General features: G+C 40.0%; 1 protein-coding gene across 1 annotated transcript in view; it reads right to left on the reverse strand.

Annotated features, from left to right (window-relative positions):
- Positions 1–25,088, reverse strand: part of AFF2 (ALF transcription elongation factor 2) — a 441,996-nt gene that overhangs the window by 169,132 nt on the left and 247,776 nt on the right. The window contains exon 4 of the mRNA XM_069943040.1: positions 15,300–15,344. Coding sequence (XP_069799141.1) covers positions 15,300–15,344 — 45 coding nt within the window. The remainder of the gene's footprint in view (positions 1–15,299; positions 15,345–25,088) is intronic.

The raw sequence follows: 25,088 nt of genomic DNA on the forward strand, positions 1-25,088 counted from the left end.
GCCTGATCGCACACCGTTTGAATGTGGTGGAGACAGGGAGCCATTTGTATCCAGGGTTGGCATACATTCTACCAACCCCGATTATTTCAGGCCCTAACTTGGTCATGGTTTCCCCAGCAGAGTATTTCACTTACACCAACCTTTACTCCTCCACCTCCCCCTCAACTTTCCAATCATCATCTGTGAGCATGCCACCATTATTCGCAAGATGGAAGTGCTGCAGCACTGCCATGGGGAAGCAGAAACAGGTCATGCTGAAACTGCTCAGCCTAGTCAAAAAACAGCACACCACAGCAGTTAAATGGTATAGAGCAGCAAACTGATCTGTGGCTTTTGCCTCTTAACTTAGAACCTAGCCATAGGTGTGTGTCACAATAGCCATAACCTGGTGGCATCTCTGCAGCTCAGCCACCTTACACAAGTTTCATTCCTGGCATGTCTTCAACTTTGTGCTTCAGCGTTTTCTAAAAACATATCCTGGTTTACCTGAGCTGCTCTACAAGATGCCTCACATTTGAGGATACTGAAAATCCTCCACTAATTTGCCTCCCTGAAAACACTGCATCAGTGCTTTGGTTTGCCAGCTCACCAATTCTTGTGAGATATGACCATGCATTGGAATGCCCCATTCTACATGTTGGGCAGGGTTTGCAAGCAGCAGAGAGCCATCAGGGAGTACCAGCTGCAACATGTCCGTTGGTTTGCTAGTCAGTCGCCAATCTTCACCAACGAGGACTGGGCATGGATGGCTGCTAACTGTGAGGTTTTAACAAACTTTGAGGAGTCAACACAGATGGTGAGTGGTGATGTAACTAGTGTGAGTTTAGCACTAAGTTTGGAGATTTTCACCGGCACTGCTTCCGTACATGAATAGATAGATCAGACCCAGGATTCAGTCGGGACTAGCAAATGATTCGCACCGGGGTGCACCTCTAGTGTGAGACTCAATAAATAGGTAACACGTAGAAAACTAAGCTGAGGGCACTCACAGGTTTAGTGCGATTCTTCTTTATTTCATCATGGATAAAACTCACGGGTACAAATCACGGGGTGGCAGACGCCATAGAACTACAAACACAACATACACATGTTGTATGGTGTATGTTGTGTTTGTAGTACTATGGTGTCTGTTGCCCCGTGATTTGTACCCACAAGTTTTATTCATGATGAAATAAAGAAGAATCGCACTAAACCGGTGAGTGCCCTCAGCTGAGTTTAGCTTTACTACTGCTGTCTCTATTGAATTGTTTGCTGCAGTCCATTAAGGACAACGCTTTGCCCAGGAACCAGGAGTTCCAGTTGTCATCTTCCAACCAATGTTGAATTTAAATTTCAATTCAATTTAAAATGTTCAATTTAAAACTTTTCACAAATTATACTGGTCCCAGTTTTTTTTTTTTTTTTTTTTTAAACTTGAAACCTGCTGTGAAAGCTGTGAAGTGCTTTTATTTCTCGAGAGATGAGGCATCATCCTTTTCTGTCTCTGGGGGCTTGGCTTGATCTTATCTCTGAGCTTAAAGTGACACTGTCACCCCCATATTTCATTTTTCAATCTTCAAAAACATTTTAAACACTCATATAGCTCTCTCCATACCTTATTTTAGGGTTTTTTTCATGACGCTGGTTGCTGAGAAATTCATACTTTGATGAGCTTCTTACTGCGCCACTGGGCGGGGCTTAGTTCCTGAAGCGCCACATAGCTCCACCCAGTACATCACGTTGACCCCGCCCCCTTGTGTACGTCATTTGTCCCGGTCGACGCTCACACTATTTACTACTCCTGGACGTAGGTGGCGTGCATGTCCACATCACCCTGCGTCCTGCGCGTGTGGGCCCGTCATTCGCCGGGTCTGCCACAGCTGGGCTGTGTGTGCGGTTGCACAGCCTGCAAATTTTTTCTGGCGCACCCTCGGCGTCCTGATGCCTGTGCCGGTGATCACCTTCTGCGCCTGCACGGCGATAATGATGGGCCCGCACATGCAGGACGCAGGGTGATGTGGACACGCACGTCACCTACATCCAGGAGTAGTAAATAGTGTGAGCGGCGGCCGGGACATATGACGTACACAAGGGGGCGGGGTCAATGGCAATGTACTGGGCGGAGCTATGTGGCACTTCAGGGACTAAGCCCCGTCCAGTGGCGCAGTAAGAAGCTCATCGAAGTACGAATTTCTCAGCAACCAGCGTCATGAAAAAAAAACTAAAATAAGGTATGGAGAGAGCTATATGAGTGTTTAAAACTTTTTAAAGATTGAAAAATGAAATATGGGGGTGACAGTGTCACTTTAAGCTCTGTCTCTGGGTGATGTCACTACCTGTGATAGCCCCTACAGTTTACATACATTTTTATAATATACACATGTAAAAATACAAAGTGTGTTAACAGCAGAGCAGCACACAGGGATTGAATGAAGCAGGTGCTGCAGATTTACTGTTGTTCTGCAATGGTTACAGGCAGGAAACTGACAAGGTGATGTGGAAGGGGGGAGAGGCTCAGGAAATAATGTTGGAGCGCTAAGGGAAGCAGTGCATTCTGAGAATTGCAGTACCAAGCAACATGGTAGAAGAGTGGATTTAAGACCCACAAAACCAAAGAAAAACTGGGACAAACCATTAAGCAATGCTATACAGCTCTTTTTTTCCTGTTAGAGTACCTCTTTAACTATGGGAAGCTTCAGTGCTCTGGATCCCCTGTTAGCTTATAACTGAGTCACAGACTTGCTTCATTTTACCTAGTATTTCATTTTAGTAAATTGTACTTCATCCACCCATTAGCCCCTGGGGAAATCTAATGTTGCACAAAACAATATATTGTAACACATACAGTATAACAACAAGCAAATCATTTCTGAAGTAATTCCAGTGAAAATCATATTTTCTCTGGATACGTGGGTTTAATTCAATCTCTGTTCCAAAGAAGTCTTTACACAGTGGGTGTATCTGTCTTCTTAGAAGAATTTTACTTCTATGTTTGTACAGTCCATGGCCACCACAGCTTTCAACGTAAAAGATGGACTCATGACACATGACCAGATAGCTAAGATTCCAATTCTGATTTATCAGTCTCATGAAATTATTGCATTAATTTGGGCAATACTCTCTCTCTCTCTCTCTCTCTCTCTCTCTCTCTCTCTATATATATATATATATATAGTAGCAGGTTGAATGGGTTAATCTGGCAAGGCAGGTACATTCCTCTTCGGCTACTAAGAGGTTAACCTGGAGGCTGATCTCCCCACAGGTGCAGGGGGATTAAAACCCTAGCAAGTATGATGGGAGTTGGACTTGAAAGCAGCATGGTGTGGACCCTGCTCTGCTGCTTATACTGGAGCTGTATACCAGGAGAGACTGCTGAGATACAGATGGGTGAGAGATAACCCTTTATCTGCTGTTACTGTACTCCAGGATACTGTACAGGACTGTATTATTTCTGTGGACTTTCATTTATGCAGTTTGAAAGACTTATTTCTGCTGAAGAAAGCTGTATTTTGTTTGTGGAGCTTCTATGCTTGGAAATAAAGCGGCTGACACGTCTGGGTGACAAGAAACCTGCGTTTAGAGTGTCTCTTTACCTGAGCTCACACCCCAAACTGTTACAATATATACACACAACATAAGACACTGGCCGTGTCAAAGAACGGCCTGTTTCTGTGAAGATCACCCTGGCCGGTACTGCTGCAGTATCAGCCAGATGAACTTCAATGCTATTGAATTGGGATGCAGGCGCATCCATGCACGCCCGCATCCCAATTCACCATAGCACACAATGGAAAGTGTGGCTGGAGCTGCACTCTCCATTGTGTGAACAGTCAGTTTTTACTGCAGCAGCTAGGAATTTTGACTGGAGTGTATACTATGTGTATGCACTCTTGCCGGGATTCCCTCTGACTGTAATGCAACATAAATTTTTTATTAATCATGGAAGTGATTACAACGGCCGTGATTAATAGAAATTTTACATTGTGTGAACTTAGCCTGAAAAGAATTTTTGAAACAAGAGATTTCTGTACAAAAAGTGGTGCCTTAACCCACTCATACAGGACTCAGCAGGGCACTATAAGACTCGATATTTCATTACATTACAGAAGATGATATCATGAGTACAAGGAGGTAAAACACTGACATCTACTACCAATTGTATTAAAATTTTTGACTGGTAATGACTTTTTGACATTTTCGTGCTATTGAATTTTGGCTCCTGCACTTAGGCCTCATTCACACGTTCAGTAATTTTTCTGTACCACAAAAACCTCCTGCTATTTTTTTACTCCCTGGCCTGTATAAATTCATCTGCATTTGCATCCGTATTGCATTTGTTTCCATTTCTGTATCCACTTCCGTAAAATATGAATAGTACTGGTTTGCATATATTTGATTTGTGGTTTTTTTTTACGGACGTCACGAATGTGACATCCATGACATCTGTAAAAAATTCGGATTCCATAGACTTCTATTGGTAATCCGAACCGCAATGCCAATCCGCACTAGAGCATGTCCTTTTTTTTTTTTTTTTTAACGGAACTGTATGCTGATGAAAATTAAAACAGACTATATGAAATAGCCCAATATAAATCAATTTGCTCTAAGGGCCCTTTTACACAGAAAGATTATCTGAAATATTATCTGCCAAAGATTTGAAGCCAAAGCCAGGAATGGATTTGAAAACAGGAGAAATATCAGGCTTTCATGTATGACCTGATCTCTGTTTATAGTCTGTTCCTGGTTTTGGCTTAAAATCTTTGGCAGATAATCTTTCTGTGTAAAAGGGCCCTAAGTTGTACCGTGATTATAGATCCGCAATTACGGACAATTGTACCGTGCATGTGAATAAGGCCTTAGCAAGCAAACATAAACCAAGGCCTCATTAGTCAATGGGATTAGTATTCGTTTAAAATATTTGCTGTTAGTGACGTACATTGAGACCCTGTGAAGAAGGCACTGGTGCCCCACTATATTTTCATGACTTTGTTTACTAACTTTACAGCTACACCCACTTCCCTGTTTACTAACATTACTGTCAGGATCGGGCGATACAGACAGGACAAGACAGTGGGCCCTAGGTCTGAACCCACCCACTGTCACCTGGAGAGGGGTTTGCAGGAATAGATGGGGGGGCTGGGACCAGGAGTTAACCTAATTAGCCAGCGCTAGGACTCAGTCTCAGCTTTGCTTTATACTGACCAAGAGCCCGGTCCGGATCCTCATTTGACCGGCGCTCTGATCTTCCAGGTACAGACAGGCAGAGAAGCCTGTCAATCACAGCAACAACACAGGTGTAAAATAAAGTCCAGGAGCTTCTCAGCTTAACTCCTGAATAGCCAGAAGCTGAGAAGCAATCGGGTGTGGCACACAAAAGCAAAACACCAGGTCCGGTTCACACAGGCTACTGCAGATTCCTGACAATTACATGCTGTGTAATTTCTCACCACCCACTTGAATAGAGCCAAGACCAATCTGGAGTGGGCCCTCTCCCTAAATAGCAGTCAAAAAGGCTATGTCTATTGTTTCCTTTAGGTTTTACCTATCAAAAAAAATTTAGTCAATCAACCCAACGTCATGAAATGTATTTACTTAGATATATAAGGTGTAGTTTATGTTGTCTAATTTTATAGTAAAAGCTATTGTTTTATAAGTAGGGGTATACAACAGGCCTTTCAATATTTTTGGTATCTATTTTGGACAATGTAAGTAAAAATCAAAGACTATTTATTTTTCCCATAGATGGATTTTAAAATCAAGCATTAATTTATAGCCTGAAATCTTTATATATTTAACACCTTGTTTTAGGATCTTCTAAAATAATAGAAGCAGGTCTGCTGTTCACAAGACTCATGGTCAAAAAAGAAAGCAACTACAAAGACTGTTATTTGCTCTAAAGGATCGTTCCATATAATACCGGTTTATATATACTGTTTTGCTGTATTTTTTTTAAATAATTGCTCCCATCTAGCCAGAATCCTGCTCCACGTTGATGAAGGGCAACACCCCAAAACAGCTGCATGTGGATGGATACCTGGCCTTGGTCTTTCCCTTGGCATTACATTGACTTATAGGGACACCTAATATGGTGGTTTCCTTACAGGAGCCACCCCATGGCTGGGTCCTTCCTGGAGGGATATCTGGCTAGTCCCGTGTTTCGAGACTCTTAAATGAGGCTCCACAGGCTTTTTTTTTTTTTTTTGCATATTTATGTTTCCCAGGGAGCAATGCAACTAGGATTTCACTGTATTGAGCGCTTTAACCTGCAGCTGGCATTATCTTTGGCTGGTCTTCCTGAGATCAGTGATCTGTTTCCTGTAAGGTTTATCTAGAGGCGCACACCAGTTAATAAATCAAGGGGCAACTTTGACTGCCCCATGCACCACACTGATTCTGACACTTACTGCAATAATTCCTCATTTATTATAGGTCATGACAAGGCATACATTGAGATGGGTTCAGGAAGTAATATATGTATCTATTTCTAAATAATAAAATGCTCAAGCCAAAAAAAAGGACCCATCTATTCATTATTATGGACACTGTTTTTATAGACTATCCATGAACTTCTGAACAGTTTGCAGCTCTGCGGTGCTACCGAAATGAAGGATTGTCTCTTACCATCTTCTGCAGTAAATCACCATCCTTATAATAGTCAGCTGTGTAGCCAACACTTTTTCAGGGTTAACAAATATTTACCTTCGAGCGTTTAAACTATACTTGTCTTTACTTTAGCCTGTGACTTTATAGAGAAGCCCTGTTAAGTCTGTCAGTCTGATTCTAAAAGTATCACCACAGGCTTTTCTACAAAAAAAACTCTGCTGCCACCTAAGTGCAAAACAAGCTTTAAAGAAAGCTCCATGTTTTGTGCTGAACTCTACAAACACTTTTAGGATTTACACATTACACTCCAGACAGACGTGCTACAATATTCAGAGTCATCACAATACAAAGACAATGGAAGATTTAGGCTATGTTCACACTACGTATATTTGAGGATGTATGTTTGAGGCTGTATAGCAACCAAAACAAGGAGTGGATTGAAAACACAAAGGCTCTGTTCACATAATGTTGTAATTTAGTGGATGGCCGTCATTTAATGGCAAATATGTGCTGTTATTTTAAAACAACTGCTGTTGTATTGAAATAATGTTAGTTATTTACCGTTATATGGCGGCCATCCACTCAGTTTCAACATTGTGTGGACAGAGCCTTTCTGTGTTTTCAATCCACTCCTGGTTTTGGTTGCTATGAGGACCTGACATGAGGACCAAATAGAGCCTCAAATATACATAGTGTGAACCCAGCCTTAAAGGGGATAGCTTTATAGGATAATGGGGCTAAAACAGCACCAGGATTCTAAAACAGCACCACCCCTGTCCTCAGGTTGTGTGTGGTATTATAATTCAGTTACATTCACTTCAATAGAAATGTGCTGCAAAACCCCACACTTAAATGAAGACAATCAGAAAGCAACCATGTTTTTCTTAGTCTAGAAAACTTAGAAAACTTGGATAAGGGGTATAAATATTATTTACAGCAACTGGTATCAGAAAGTTATACAGATTTGTAAATGACTACTATTAAAAAAAAGAAACAAAAAAAAAAACAATTTCAAGCTTTTCAGTACTTATTAGCCGCTGTATGTCCTGCAGGAAGTAATGTATTCTTTCCAGTCTGACACAGTGCCCTCTGCTGTCCCCTCTGCATCAGGAACTGAACCTCTCCTGCTTGAGGCAGTTCCTGTCACAGACAGAGGTGGCAGCAGAGAGCACTGTGTCAGATTGGAAACAACACAACACATCCTATAGGATACAGCAGCTGAGAAGTACTGGAAGGCTTAAGATTTTTAATAGAAGTAATTCACAAATCTGTATAACTTACTGGTAACTGTTGAATTAAAAGATTTTTTTCCCTCTAGAGTACCCCTTTATCTCTGCTACTTCTGTTGTTTCCATTTGGATAAATTATAGCTAGCCTAAAATCGAAGATATAAAAGCTTCAATAATAATTTGTATATCTGCTATTGACTAATCCGATGAAGCTCCACAGAAATAGAGCGGTGGACACCAGAGATGAGTGCAACTCCATGGTCACCAGAGATGAATCCATGAAAATCTCACCAGATTTTTCAGTCATTTAGACAGAGGATTTACTAATCATCCTAAGTGGAAACAACTAGTGTATAGAAAGCAATTACTTAGATCTGGGACACAACTTGTTCAGAACTGTACAAATAATCTGGAAAGGGTTTGCAGGTTTATAATCAATGTAGGTAGGGGTTCTTTACAGTTAGTGTAGCCAAACTTTAGAACAACCTAATCAAAATATAGAAACAGTAATGTAATGGCTTTTAAAAATGGAGTAAGAATGAGATCTGGGACACAACTTGTTCAGAACTGTACAAATCTGGAAATTTTCAGGTTTATAATCAATGTAGGTAGGGGTTCTTTACAGTTAGTGTAGCCAAACTTTAGAACAACCTAATCAAAATATAGAAACAGTAATGTAATGGCTTTTAAAAATGGAGTAAGAATGATATTTAAATCCATTGAGGTTATTTGTTTCCCGTTTTGGCATCAGGATGGATTTCCTTTTTCTTCAAGATTAAACAGCCAGGTCTCAGAAAGGTTAAACTTGATGGACAAGTGTTTTTTCCAGTCTAAGTAACTGATAAGGCTGAATCCAATACGAATCAACATCACATTACGTGCTTTACATATACATCTGAGTAAAGATAACAGGACTAACTGTGTTGTTATATTTCTTATTGATCTACTAATAGATTTCTTTTCTCTAAATACTGTACTTTTGAATATCTGTATGCTCACTGCTATAAAGCCTGAGAATGTTGTATAATAATCTAGCCACACCACAAAGAACGGCAGAAGGAAAGATAATCGAATTAGCGCATTACAAAACAATGAGTAATCCAGATATTTTATGGCCGCTTTCAAGGAAAATTAACAACTTTGAAAAAATTGCAAACAGAAATGTGGTTAATGAAAACATTCCAAACGTGAACAGTTTGGGATTTATTAAACTATGCAAATCAAAGCCACAAAAATGAATAATTAATATTCTTCTCATCTATAAGACTGCTAAAAATAAACGTATGATACCTAGGTTTCTTATTTCTTGCATAATGTGACGCTATTAGCCACTCGGGGCTCTAAAACCCACTTGATTAAAAAAATGTCTGGCACAAGCAATAGATGTTGAATGTATCATTATTCAAAAAGTTGCATTGACTACTTCTAACCAGTCTAACCTTCTAACTGACTAGAGGTTGAGAACATTTGAATGTGCTGCTGACCACCAATGTTAATGTTGCAAACATGTACCTTTTATATTGTATTATGTTGCATAAAACTATTTTAACCCCTTCCGGTGACAGCATGGGTTGGGTAAGGGCTTATACCCAGAGCTCGAGAGCCAAACCCACGACAGGTGCCAGCTGCAACCAACAACTCCCGATAATGACCGTCATCGACATAATTTAATTGTTTAGATGCTGCGATTAATTGCAATCACAGCACCTAAAGTGTTTAGATGCATTATTGGTAGTTCAGTGGACTGATCCCCATAATCGTGGGGTGCTGACAAGTTGTCCCAACAGTCTGAAACTTCTATTAGACCTCAATGTCTGCCAAGACTAATCTGCTGATACCGCCTGCTTATGGAAAATCATACCAGTAGAGTGTCAAACACATACATCAGTGCAATGATTGCTTATAAAAGTTATTTAATACAAAATAAATCCCTCCTCTAATAAAAATCAAATCACATCCCTCCCCCATATCTCCACTTATCTCTCATAGGTACCCACCAGATGTTGTTTTAGTTTTTGTTTAAGGTGTTGGTCATTTTATAGTTAACTTGTTTTGCGTGAAGTATAAGTGTATTAATATTACTTACTGACAGCAGCTCCCTGTGTACCTCATAGAGCTAAAAACTGATTCCCCTCCTCCAGGCTGTGCTGCCCTGCTCTGTGCTAAGTCTGTCCATAAGATGGCTGACATGGAGGAGCATGTGACCATGCCCCGCCTCCAGTGCCCTCCATAAGCATATTCAGACTCAGTGGTGGACACTGGTGGGCAAGGCATCATCAAATGCTCCTTTATGTCAGCCATCTTATGGACAGACACACCATAGAGCAGGACAGCACAGCCTGGAGGAGGGGAATCTGCTTTTAGCTCTGAGGTACAGAGGGAGCTGCTGTCAGTAAGGGCTGAGAGTACACTTACTAATACTGTACACCGAACAATGGTACTTTGAAGTGGCCAACCCCTCTAATCACTGGATGCACCAGTGATATCCATCACACTAACATCACAGCTGAGGCCTATGGTTGGCTTCCCTGGTCACATGATGAGTAATATGATACATCATCATGGCAGCCAAGTAAATAAAGACCTTTAGGGGACAATGGAAAATGGCACCTGTTTACTTTTACTCATATGCTGCTTTTGCTCTGGTTTAATGGTTGGAAACTTTTTTTTTTTTTCCATTAGAATAAAAAAATAGTTTTTTTTTTTTTTTTTGTGGAAATACAGAATGTTTGTTTTTTTTAAAACAATTTTCCTCTTTTTTATGTTATTTATGAAGAAGCAGATTGTACACCGCTCTGCAATTCTGACACTGAATGATTAGGGCTTCAACAATAGACATGCTATACTGTTTAAACCACTACCAGCACTGTGTAAAGTATATGAAAGGACATCTGTAATGTTTGCTGTCTAAATAAAAGGAACATCACCTTGTCTATTAAATTGTCTTCAAACACTTAATAGCCGGCGTTCCCCTGACTTTGACATGTGAGTGGCAGCCATTTTCTCCCGATTCAGCTCTGTGTTATTAAGATTATTGACAAACAGCTTAGCAACAAAGACTGTGCCAACAATATATACTATTGTGGTTCAAAAATGTATTTGCAGACAAGAAATCTAAATGCTAACGGATTTCAGGTAAACCATAGGTTTTCTTCACCATGGCTAATACTTTGCATCACACATTGCTGACAGAAGGGTATATAAATGGTCAACGTATGTCAGCTACAAAAATCTATATTTTCCAATGGTAAAGAACAAAGATTGCGAACACATCCAATATTTCTGTGGCTGTTTTTTTGTTGTTTTGTAATCTTAAAATATATAAAGTTCATTTATTTACTAGGTGATTTTAAAGTGTCTTCGCTCACGACGCCTCTTGACAGCCTAATGCCAGGTTGCTAAGTTACGACTGTTTGACATCATCTCTTCCCGTGTTCTCCCATTTGACAGGTCCACATGATTCACTAGGCTTTTTAGCTTGTTACTCACTTTCTCGGTGACGTCTGTATTATGATTGTAAATTCACATCATGTAGGCAACTTTCGAGCTGCCCTATCGCATGTCTTCCCCCCCGTTGGAATCCACATGAAAATATTTCAAATGCTTTTCAGCTACTGAGTGAATGTGTAACCTCTATGGACAGCTTACCTTTTATATTACACTTACTAGAAGAAAATTTAGCATCTCCCTTAATGTCAGTTTCTATTTTACCGGGAAAAATGATGGAGGAGCAAATAAAGGTCTCTACCTGCTAATTGTGTTACATGAAACAGTCACATCAAATCGAGATGGGGCTGATTAAATCCATTAGTGCTTTAAACAGCACACAAAAAATGGAAATTGCACATGTAATTTCAACTGTCAAGGGCATTTTTGGCCGTTGATATATATTTATAGAGTGCAGGGTTATTGCATCTAGCTGGCAGGACACGAGAAAAGATGACTCCGATCACACAGTTAATTGAAATTTTAATTTAAAGGCCTTCCTTCCCGGTGATATTATAACCCTTTCAGAGCTACTGCAAATGTCTCTCTGCGCTGAGCAAGTTCATTGGTTAAAGGAATTCCAATAAAACTAGAATAAAGGAAAATATATCAGTTTATAGGGTGAAGTTCAGACAACACATCGATCCCTGCTTCATATAATAAAAACCTATAGGACTGTGGTAGGATGTTGGGGCAAAGCTCGTTGCTTTTAGTCTCCACCGGGCTTGTGGGAAATCAGTCTCCTTGCTACTGACAATGAAGCCCTGTGGACTGGTTAACAAGATTAGAGGAAATCTCGTATAGTGCTTTCCCTGAAACATGTAAATCAATGAAGATTGTTAGTAAAGGAGAAAAGAAAAGCAAAGGAAAATACCACACACTATGTTAGGTTAGCTGCACACAGCTAAATTGTAGCTTAGCACCAAAGTTAGCATATTAACCTAGGCCGTGGTGTCTAAGGGCCCTTTTAACATTCTGAAAGTAGTTTAATGAGAAGGCCCTATTACACAAAGTGATTATTGGCTGTATTTGGCCGATTATAAGCCATTATGGTTGATTATAGCTTTATGTAATAAAAGGCAACAATCTGCCGGCATGAACAATGCCGGTTGATCATTGTCTTTCATTGTCTTTTAACATGTTGAAAGACAAACAACGTGTAATAGGACAACTCTGTGTAATAGGACTGGTGGCAGCAAACCACCGCTTGCTTGCTCAGAGATTGCTCCCGGTAATAGGGGCTTTACCAAGGAGAAAATGCTTATTCACCGGATAATTCTTTTGTGCTGTCACATACATTATCAATACTAGTTGCATATTTCCCTGTCTAAACAGGGGATGTGAGGTCGATAATGATGCATTTAAATGGCTGCACGAATGATCCAGCTATTGTCCCTGCAGCCTTGCTGCCTCACATTGGTGTATATAAAAGGAACGTAAGGAACCTCAAAAGCCCCAGCCACAACAGAAGACATTTAGGTCCACTTTTTAGAGTTCACAGGGGTCCCAATTTTTTTACGTAAAGATTATTTGTTACGTGTATCAAGATTTATTATTTTCTTAACTTTGGCTTTTAAACTCCTAAAGGTTTTCTCCCATTGACCACTTATAATGCAAGACAGATTACTATTGGGACCCTCACTGATCATAGGAAATTTCCATTGTGAAAACTCTTTTTGTATCCACATTATTGGTGACCACTAATTATAACAACGCAACTGCTCAGCTATCTTTGAAAGTCTGAACAGCTCCCTGGGGTATACATTTGTATTTTGTGACCCCTGAGATGGGATTGTCCATTTGTTTATATTGGTTGGTAAAAATATAATACCCTGATTCACATTATCTTTTTGATGGTTGAGATACTGGTACGTAATGAGGCGATCTCCTGGTTTGGAAATGACCTATATAAACTATGATTTGGATGTTATATGTACATACAGCTCTGAAATCATTTTTACTTGTCCTGGTCTAACATTGGTGAGCCCCTAGGAGGTACATTACGTCTAGTGATGGTATCCCTCCAATAATTATTGTATATTAGGGAGGGTGAGGTTCCTGTATGTGGCTGCCCTTTTTGGGCAGATCACCCCATCAAGGTCTAGGAAGTTTTGGTACCTGCAAAAGGGAGAGTGTGCTTAGATCCCTGACTACCCGTTCTTAGGGTATGTGCACACTGAGTAATTTAGACGGAAAGTCCATCGCTTAATCCGTTGCTCACGAACAGCGGCAGGCACACGCGTCTCCGCCCATTTCATAGACTCCATTCTATGCACGGGCGGATTCCTTCCTCCGTCCAAAGAAAGTTCATTCTTTGGACGGAGGAAGAAATCTGTCCGTGCATAGAATAGAGTCTATGGCACGGGCAGAGATGCACGCGCCCCCTGCTGTCCGCAACGGCCGCGAGTGACGGATTACGCGACAGACTTTCCATCTAAATTACTCAGTGTGCACATACCCTTTATCAGCACCGATAGTACCAGTCAACCAGATTTTTGGTAGAATTGTTGTGCCCACGATGGGCTATTGGTTTAAGAGAACACGTATTTGGTGTATTATAAATACCTAATAAAAGTTAGGTTTAAAGTTTGCACTTTTCTCTTATTCACATATTTGAAAGTCCCATATACTTTGCATGGCATAAATGTTGCAATACTTGGCTGCTACTTCACCTTGTAGATAGATGATTTGTTGTCATTAGGGGAAAACACATAATAGGGTGAAGCTATGCTAATGAGCTCCACAGAAAACCCAGCTGTGTCAGGAAACCTCAGAGTAATATGCAAGCTGATACAGCAGAGGGGATCAGAGTGGAAGATAAGTTAGTCAATGCAGACAGGAAACCTGACACTGTTTAGGAAAGGACTGAAAAAGAGAAGACAGACTGCTAAAGCAAGAAGGACTTGCACACATATATGGTAGAAGAGTTCACTTAAGACTCCACCACCACCACTTTTTAAGATCTATGGGGTTCTATTGGACAGTGCTGATGGGGTAACAAAAGCTGAGAAACCACTTTAATACCACAAGCACAATTTGACCACAGCATCTAAGGGGTTAAACCACAAGAATTAAAGGTTACTATGCCCTTGATAGTTAGAGCAGGGGCCTTGCTGTTATGCAGCAACCAAGTTCTTTAGATATTCTGCACAGGAGAGTTGAGGCACTATACTGTACATCAGGAGACAAAAGCCCTAGTCATCCAGTGGCTTTACTACTATATCTAGCCCACTGTAAAAGATAAGTCATTGTTTTTTGTTAATTCCCATTCTTGACTTTTAATATAGTGCCGATCAGTAAGGAAGCAATTGATCTGTCTGACTGTGGATTACCTGCTTCAATACACTTAAGTGACCACAAACACATCCAAGTGATTCTCTCAATGAATCTAAATCAATGTTCAAGTCATCAAGACTTAAACCAGGTAAATACATTTATTCTTCTTTTGTCTTCAGAATTCTTTAATAAATTTATTTCAATTCCGTATCATATCCTGCACATATCCTACAATGATTTATGTCTATACTTATAAGAGGTCTAAGGAGTGCAGCATACAGACAAAAAACAGAAATTCCCTGACATCAATTACAAGTGTGTGTCTTTGGCTACTTGAAATGAGCACGAAAGACATGAAGAAAGTGCTTTCAACAGAAACTTGTTCCCGACATACAAGTTTTATTATATTTAGAAAATCCCATTGCTCAGACAAGCACATTCCCGGTTGACAACACAGTCTGTGACAAGAAACCTTGAGGTAACAAGTAGGAATACAGAGTCAGAAACAATTATTCAGGTTATAGCCACTTTTTCTTGATTTATCGAATCTCAAGACATATTATAAGTGCTGCACCTGTTATGTTGACATTTTTCAGCCATGTTTTATGTACTATTAAAAATCACTAAAAACACTGTAAATATTCAGTCTACTAGTCTGTCTTATAATTATAGCACTTTAAGGGAACCTTCAAGAAGTTATGATTGATTGAGAAGTTGGAAACATACCCGTAGGATTTCTTCAACACAACTGGGATCGTTTGGAAGACCAACCTGTGTAAAGAAGATTCATATTATTAAAAATCAACTCAGAATTGAGTAAATATGTTATAACAATACAGATATTACAGTATAAGCACTAAAGAAGTCATATGAAATAACATCTTGACCGGTAGATTGTTTTCTAAATTAAAAAATGTCATGTCTCCTTTTTGAGTTATAAAGACTATCCAACCATTATTTAACCAAACCTACCAGTAGTTCCAAAGTGATATGTTTATTTTCAACACATTTGTAAATTGAGATTTTATGTAGCTATATGTATGGTCTAAATGTGGGCAATGTATGATTCAAAATGGACACACACTGTGGTTGACAGCTCCTCTCTAAAATCCCATTACATGGTGCTGTGCTGGGAGAACACACAACATTGTAAGGCTGCGTTCACACTACGTATATTTCAGTCAGTATATTTCAGTCAGTATTGCAACCAAAACCAGGAGTGGATTAAAAACACAAAAAGGATCTGTTCACACAATGTTGAAATTGAGTGGATGGCCATTATATGGCAGCCATCCACTCAATTTCAACATTGTGTGAACAGATCCTTTCTGTGTTTTTAATCCACTCCTGGTTTTGGTTGCAATACTGACTGAAATATACATATACTGACTGAAATATACGTAGTGTGAACGCAGCCTTAGGCTGTTTAAGACATTGAATGCTATATTTTATCCTTACATGCTATCTGTTTGGCAAACAGAAGTCACATATTTTTGTGCAAATTGCAGTTTTTGCTAAAATGTGTGACGGAGAGTGTAATAGACTACACAAATCTCTAAATTTGGCAACATAAGAAGAACCCACCTAAAAACCAGTCTTATATAAATCTCCACTCCATTCCCAATGCTGGATTTATTAAGAGGCACACACCTCTTAGTATATGCCATACATGTGCAGAAATGTATGACTTCTTCATTGATTCTGTAAGGATTTCTATCAGGTACATTCACTTTAAGATTTGCACATGGATAGAACGGTGCTGGCCCAGGGAAGCTGGTGCCACGGTCCTTTTTTTTGGACCACCGCCCGGTTCTCACGTATAGTGCCGTTCTATTCCCAGGCACCGGACGGGGCTGAAGCACTGGAGGTGGGCCGCCCCGCCCCCAGTGTTAGGAAATCCCCACCCCTCTATGACGTGGATCCATTAGAGGGACGGGGGTTTCCCCACACTGGGGCGGGCCAGCCCATCTCCTATGCTTCAACCCCGGCTGTTGGCCGGGAATAGAATGGCACTGTATGCTGGAACTGGGCCGCAGTTCAAAAAAAGGATTGCAATAAAGCTTCCCCACGCCATCATCGTTCTATACATGTGCAAATCTTAAAGCGCATGTACTGATGGTACAGTCGCTTAAATTATCAGTTATGATATGCCATCAGTGGGAGTCTAATCTCTGGGACCCCATCTCCTTGCACTATGGTGCTCCTGGAAACCTAACTATGATTGAGCTATGTACACAAGCCATAGCTCTGCTTTAACAACATACTGTTCTACCATACTAACATACGCAAAATTTTTTAAAATGCCACCACTGAGCATGGCGGCTCAATGGTTAGCTCAGTTGCCCAGAACTGAGTTTCGTGGGGATTAAATATGACAATAAAGTATGTATGTTCCCCCAGAGATTTTGTGGGTCTTCTCTGGGTAAGCAGGTTTTCTCCCACACTTCAATAACTTGGAATTTAGATTGTAAGCCCCAGTGTGAGAGACATCAATCCACGAGACCTCACAGTCAGAATAATACAGCTTTCTCGCTACTGGTCTAGTAACACTGCTGTATGTTTAGATCAAAATCAGCTTAAATGTTTTAACCAACTCCCACACGCTTTGTAAATGAATGCTAATTTGCCAAGTAGAGGACAGTTGTTTCAAGTCTGGTTATTTTATTTCATTAAATCAAAGGATATCTTAGCTGTACATTCTTTTTAGTCTTAAAGTATCTCATTGCTGAAAAGAAATGATTGTTGAAAGTAGCTCATTTTCTTTGACTTTCAAAGCTTTATTAATTAATTGTGCATCTCCACTAGAGCTAAATCCAGCCGTTAATGAGAAAAAAAATGAAACTAGTTAAAACGCTAAAATTGAAACTCATAAGTAATGTGTAAGGCCTAAATTAATGAGCAGTTATGCCAGAGCAAAAGCCCTCCATAAATTCAAGATTTTTTTTTTTAAATGTGTTATTATATTAAATGTGAGACGGTACTACTTTTCAAATTATAATAATGAGATATAGTACAAAAAGTTACACAAATAAAGCTGCCTATTTAAATAGTATAACATAAGTGTCCCACAATATATGTACAGTTTAGGTGATACATTGGCATCAAGCAGTTATTCACATAGATTGAATCCTTAGATGTCTCGATGTATCTATATTTAAAAAATGATCACCAAAAACTGCATAAAGGTGTAGACAGACCCCCGCACCACTCCACACCGCTACCGGACCATTGATTCAGACTCACCACAAAGTGATCCCCGTTGCTGCAGGTGTTCAGTGGACTTAGAACAGAAGAAATTCCACTGGACATCCAAGACAAGAAAAGAAGCCGAAGCACTCGCAGAAGTTTTTACCTGTTTTTTTTGCTGAATAAACTACACTTCTGCTGCGATTGGCGGGTGCTTCAGCTTCCTTTCTTGTGTTGGATGTACTATTTAAAAAATAATATGATCAAACCATATATCTTTTCCTACAATTCCACTTCCACACAATTTCAACACTGTTGTATTTAATAGAGGCCTAATTGATCTGATCATGTCACAAGAACAGTAAAGGAAAAAACTTAAAGGGAACCAATTAGCCCAATTGGGATGATTTGGTTTCCTGCAGCACAGTATAAAGCTCCTGTGTAGCTCACGGCATGTATCGGCCGTGTCTGTAGCAGCAGCTTTATTTCCAAGAAAATTAAGTTTAATCCCCCTGCTCGTGGCAGGTAGAGGAGCAGCAGGTAATCATCCGGGCAACTCCCCATCCGTGACTAGTCCCCCTCTCTGTCTGTCAGTACGCTTCATGGGGATGATTGACAGGGAGAGGCGCCAGTAACAGGCCTCTCTGCCTGTCACTCATCCCGGCCAAGCGTGTTGGTAGGAAGCAGTGACTAGTCATGGACATGGGGGTTGAACGTCATTTTCTTGGGTACAAAGCTGCTGCTGCTGCAGCCACAGATGGTGTGTGCTGCTAGCTGCACAAAAGCTTTATACTGTGCTGCAGGGAACCAAATCAGCCCAATATGGCTGATTGGTTCCCTTTAGGGCTATTATTGGTTGAACAAGCTGATACTGCCTTGTGTAAGCCGCAATAATCAGCCAACAAACAAGCAAATACACATTCATTGGCTGATCACATCTTTCAAGCTTGTTAAAAAAAAAAATCTGTTGTCAGCTGCACATCCTCCCATGTAATAGGAGAAAAGCAGCTGACTATCATGGAGGTAAAGAGCCACGCAAATGATTATTCTTGCGGTTCTGTAGGTAAGTTGGTTGAACCATGTGCAGGAAGATAAGGATATACACCCGCCCGCTCACACCTTGGAAGGTATTTTTTTCAAGATGTAAAAATCCAGGAAGTAATTACCTGGGGAGCGGAAGTCACAAGCTGTTTTTGGCTCTTTGGACAACCCCTTTACGGTGACAGTACCTAGTATTTTTCGTCTCCACCTCTACACAAGGATATGTTTAATCAATTAGTGGCTGTGATGCCACTTCTTCAGCCATGAGTTAGAGCGAGAGGCATTTCTTGTTTGTCAGGATGGAACAAAGAAGTGATGATCAGTGAAGACTGCGCCATTGGAATAGCAAAGGTGGATGAGTGTATCTTTGCAAAGAAATAAAAAAGGAATGGCCAACCTTTGAGACCCCTGACAATTATCAGAACAAAGATGTAAATCTTTTAGTGTTGAGGATCTGGTAATATAATATATTTCACATTGTGTCAAGAATAGACGTGGTTGTGTACTGATAACAAAGAAAAATCTAGTTTAGTATCATGCTTATATACCCAAAAATATACTTCACATGGGTGTAGTGAAATTATGGTCAGATACATTGGTTCCTACTCCACTGGGGCCTTAAGTCCATAGCTGACTAATATAAGTAAGAATTGAGGTCCAAGTCTGATAAGAGTGGTACTTTGGGGAGGGGGGTTTAGGCCTCACTACAAATCTGATTGTTCTTATCAATTCATTCCACCTGCTGTTGTTCACTCTCAATAAACCTCTTTACAAGGCAAACCAACCCCAATTCTCATGGGTTTCTAGGAGAACTATAACCAAAGTAACAGAATTTACATCTTAAAATATTCATTGTGAATATCTGAAATAATTCGTTAATCTACAGAGAACAGACATTTACATATTAAAACTTACAAGACAAGTTCATTTCCGATGTTTTTTCTCTTCTTTGCATTTTAACATGTCCCTAATGCTCAGAACTAGCTAAACGGATTGTATCAAGAAGCATCTGATGACTATGCATGGATATAGATAGGAGACAGATACAAAGAGCTATTCCAGGAGGACCACATAGATTGCAGTCAGAGATGAGGCTACAAAACTGCTGATAACCATGTTTTAGTTAAAATAAATGTTTATAAATGTACTAGTCTCTGTTCTTCTGTAGCATACACTTCTCTGCCCTATAGCTTTGTCCATCATTATCTTTATGCTTGTTACTGTGCTCCATTAATACTTGCTGGGCCAGCCAGACACAGAGTGCGTCAAGACAGTGGAGGACATTTATGAAGGTCCCGCCCGAGGCTTATGCCAGGGACAAGGTGTGGATTTGCCCCTTCTCCCTGGCGCACACCTGCCGTTGGGGGTTGGGTTGCGGCAATGCCTAAATCATGATCCAAATCTACACCTGCTGGAAGCAGGTTTGGGCACCCGGCCTCCCGGATTTACTAAGAGGCGTGCACCTCTCAGTGAATTTGTCCGGGTAAAGGGGGCAGGGCCTACGTTAAGACTGGCCTACGAGTACGTCGGTCTTCCTAAATCCCCCCTCCCCCCCAGTGAGTGTAAGTCTATAATGTATGCCTGCTGCTTGGCATACAAAAAATCAAATAAGTTTTTGTTTTGTAAAAAGTCAGAGCAAATTTGATTTGTTCCAAGTTGATTCACTCATCACTATTGAGAAGAAATGTGAGGCTCAGGACCCTCATTCTAGTACTCAGTGGGGGTCCCAGTAATCTGAGCTCAGTAGTTAGACATCTATCACCTATCTGTGATGCATGTTATTTGTAGGAAAACCCGTCATACACCTGAAGAGCAGTGCATGGCTTAATAAGGTGAATAATTTCCTAATCATCTGCAAGATCTCTGTTTCATGTGAATTGACTGTCCTTTCTTACATCCAGTAGGTGAAAGCTTAGATAGGTTTTTTTAAATCTGTACAGCACATCCCGAAAAAAAAAACCTGTTTTATTTTACTATTTAGTTTTGCCAGGTGGTTTCACACAGTGACTAATCACAGCGCCAGGTAGTTGAAAGAAATATTGAACAGAAAGATATGTTACTTATACCTTTCTGTTCAGTCCTTCTGATATGCAAGAGAATGGGTTACATACCACAATGCTCCCTCCGCCCTCTGGCTGCTGATTGGCAGCTGGCTACCTATACACAGTATACACAGTATAGACTGACAACTGCCAATCAGCGCTGGTGAGCAACTTGGTGGAAGGAAGTTGGTGCTCATGAATATCGAGTATTAATGAGCCCATGCACTTAATGGGGAGGACTTGTTATTCTGAAGGATATCTTCAAATGAGCTGCATAGAACAATGCAATTGTTATTATTATTGTCAAACTTGATTTAAAAAGCAATCCAGATATACAGAATAGACAGACACAGAGGAACAGCTCTTTGTACTAAAAACATGGAGCCCAATGCTCAGGGTGGCTTTAATCTGTCCAGGGTGGCTTTAATGTGTTCACCCCCTTCAGTCCATTTCTCTTTCTTTCTTATATTGTATTTACTTATCTTAGGGGGGACAAAACAAACTATTTGAATACTAAAGTAAAAACACTTGGATTTTTTTGTTTAGTAACATTGTAGGAAACACTATGGGACTCCAGCAGTAGAGACAACAAAATTATATTATTTATGACAAATAGTTAAAGTAACAGAATTTCCACAGCAACCAATAAAATAAAAGCCCAAGAGCAAACCACAAATCCTTATATATTTTGCCATAAGTGATGCATGGAAACTTTCAGCTTTGCATTAAGGCTGTCAAATGCAAAAGCTAACAGGGCTTAACATAGGGCAGTCCATAAAAAAAAAAAACAGTTTTCAGTATGTGCCCTCAAAGTAAGTAAACTCTACTTATATTGCATTGTAAATGGAAAATTGAGGATAACGCGCAGAGCGCTGTGGTTTATGATGCCGAACCGAATGGCAATTAATCTTTACACTACACAGCATGTGGCATCATGTAAAGCCCCGCAATGTGATCACAGTGAATATTTACTGAAAATAAAAACAAGACGCACAACATCCAATTTATGTTAATCATATTTATATGCAAATTACACTAAAGCAACAGCTCTGAATAAAAGAAGCAGAAAACGCCACTGACTTGACTCTATATAGGGCTGAAGATATCCTAAGGAAGCTGTTTTGGAAACTCTGAATATTACACAAACTACAAAAAAAAATCTGAGGGTTTTTTTTTTTTTTTTGCACTTTTGAGTATTAGTGACTGTCTCAGCCGCTAATTTTCTCATTGCAGAAGAAAGAGTCAAAAAATAATCACACTTTACATAGTTTGTCAACTTTGGTCCTTATCCCCATTAGGTCTCACAATCTAAATTCACCTATCTTATGTTTTGGCTTTTGGAGGAAACCAGAGTATTCAATGGAAACTCACTTAAAATCTTTGCAGACTTTGCACTTTGTGAACCCAGGACCCCAGCACTGCAAGGCTACAGTGCTAACCACTGAGCCACTGTGCTGACAACTGAGCTGAAGAGTGAAGACACTGCCAGGACTTCCAGATGGAAAGTGTTACCCCCCACAAGAACACACCCACTCCCAGCCGTGCCAGACTGTAACTTTTAGGTTAACCAAGCACCCTCCACTCTGCCAAGCAGGGGGCACCTGGCTAAAGTGGTTATCCAGCGCTATAAAAACATGGCCACTTTCTTTCAGAAACAGCCCCACTGTTGTCTCCAGTTCAGGTGTGGTTTGCAATTAAGCTCCATTCACTTGAAAGGAACTGAGTTACAAAACCCCACACTGACTGGAGTTAAGAGTGGTGCTGTCTCTGTAAGAAAGTGGCCATGTTTTTGTATTGCGAGATAACCCCGTGAAATACTCGAATATTCCATTGACTTCAAAGCATTTAAAAATACTCAACTCATGTAAGGAGCGCTCAAGCATTTTAGTACTTCACACAAATTGTTACATTTCTTTGAATAGGTTTGATCAACAGACATAAAAAGAATCCATTGAGTTATAAACCATGATTGGTTATGTTCAGAAAAAATAAATGCTAAGTGAATGACCGACAAATTAATTTATTTTTTATTTTTAAAATTTGGCAATGGATTAATGGATGTGTCCTTTTTAGTCTATTTCTCCTATTAAGGTTTATGAATGTCAGAGAGGGAGACTTCGTTCAGATTTGCTAAGCCTCCTTCATAGATTCCATTAAAAATCCTGAACAAAACAGCACAGCAAGAGGTTTTTTTTATCTTATTTTATAGCCTCGGGTTCCTTGATTCCAATGATGTTTAATCATTTACTGCTATGTTTTTAAAGGAGACTAAATATGAATCATAGTTACATAGTTAGTACTGTTGAGAAAATGTACGTCCATCAACCACAGAGGGGATAGATGAAGAGAAGGGGGAAGAATGATGGGTAAATTCTAGATTCATGCATACACATTTATGTCTCTTCCACTTCTCCAAATCAGGTGCAGTCAGGGGAAGAATGAACACACAGGAGAGCCAAAGGATTAAAAACTACACCTCCCATCATGTAAGCAGGACATGATATGGGGTTGTATATCTGTCTATCTATAGAACCACAGTCTGCAAAATTACAACTCCCATCATGCACTGTCAGCATGCCATGATGAAGATTGTGGTTCTGCAACCTTGAAAGCCACAGGCTGCAAAATTTTAGCTCCTACATGGACTGTCCCCAACAGAAACATTGGCCCACATTTACTAAAACCTGTACAAGCTTAGACTAGACAATCTTTAAATGTGCCAGATTTAAATGTTAAAAAAAAATCATCGTCCATTGAGGTGTGTGGACGGAGGCTGATTAAAGTTATAGAAAATAAAGATGTATACTTACCTTTCACACTCCCCAGTGTCCTCTTGCCTGTTCCTCCCCACTCAGTGGAGCTGCCTTTAAAGTCTCCACACCTATCTCTGAAGTAATAAGCCATTCAGCTAATGAATGGTTGCTGCTTTGTTCTTTCTCATTCAGTGATTGGCTGAGCGACCTGTCACTTAACAGATGGGTTTAGAAGCCTCAGTTCAGTGGAAAACAGGCAGGAGAGCACTGAGAAGCATGGAGAGGTAAGTATGTACTTGATTACTTTCTACACACCGCAAGGGATCATCAAGCTGTGTAATATTCTCTGTAAGCAAGCAGCGATCTAGCATGCTTACTGCATTAACCAGGCTGTGTAATATGGCCCTTAGACTATCTGTAGATCTGATGATTGAGTTTATCTGTCTAGATTGCACACATCTCAATTGCACACATCAGGTGTACCCTGATAGTTAAGACAATTCAGCGCTACAATAGTCTTAAAGTAGCCCTAGCCTAAAAGTATAAGTTCACCAAAGGACAGATGCATAGACATTTTATATATATTTATTCCAACTGTACACACATACACAGATGAATAGTTTCCCTTTCTACCACAGCTCTTTCACAGCATAGACACCTGATTTTCTTTTACCATTGACCTTTGGAGCTGTCAGACTAGACATATTTTATCTCTGTAGATGCATCAGAAAGCCTCTGAAATTCAGCGCTAAAGCATTAATCCGTATCGCTACACAGTCCTTGAAATTATAATTCAAAGTTCAACTTACTTTAACATTTTCCTCCAAAGTTCTTTTGGCAGCCCAGGGCACAAAGTCATATTCTGGTTTCCAGCTGAAATCAATTGCAATGGTTTGAAATGTTGGCAGAGACAATTCTTTATGGCTAAAGAGCTCGGTTGATGCTAAATAGTATTCACTCATTTACTTTGTGGAGCTGCCATTCTCTGCAGGTCGAGGCTTGGCGTCTTTTCAACTAAAGATGTTTAGACTTTTATAGTATTTCTTTATATGACACTAGGAAGATAAAACTCTGTATTCAGAGATCAGAAACACTTGACGGCACATTATACACTGGAACGGCAGATGTACTCTTCTTAGAGCAGATTAATATTTTATCTGTAACCACTTTCAGACACTGTTATTTTATTGCTTTAAATCGTCCATCATGTATCTTTAAAAAGCCATTCTGCCTAATTTAGTGATTAACACTACACCATGTTCGTCTGGAGTAGGCACAATGTCTTAAAGGGAAGGTGTCAGCAGAGCAGACGTCCTTTAGATTAGGGACATCTATGTGGTCTACCTCTGAACTAAGGTATGCAAGTTACTTTGGAAGGCCAGTTCAGTCTATTAACTGCATCTCTATGTTGTCATAATGCAGACATGTCAGCATATAGTTAGATGTTCTGCTTTTTTAAACTGGTCACTTGCCCTTTAGTGCTGCAACAGAAA

This window comes from Dendropsophus ebraccatus, chromosome 10, assembly GCF_027789765.1.
Source record: "Dendropsophus ebraccatus isolate aDenEbr1 chromosome 10, aDenEbr1.pat, whole genome shotgun sequence".
Classification (NCBI taxonomy): Eukaryota; Metazoa; Chordata; class Amphibia; order Anura; family Hylidae; genus Dendropsophus; species Dendropsophus ebraccatus.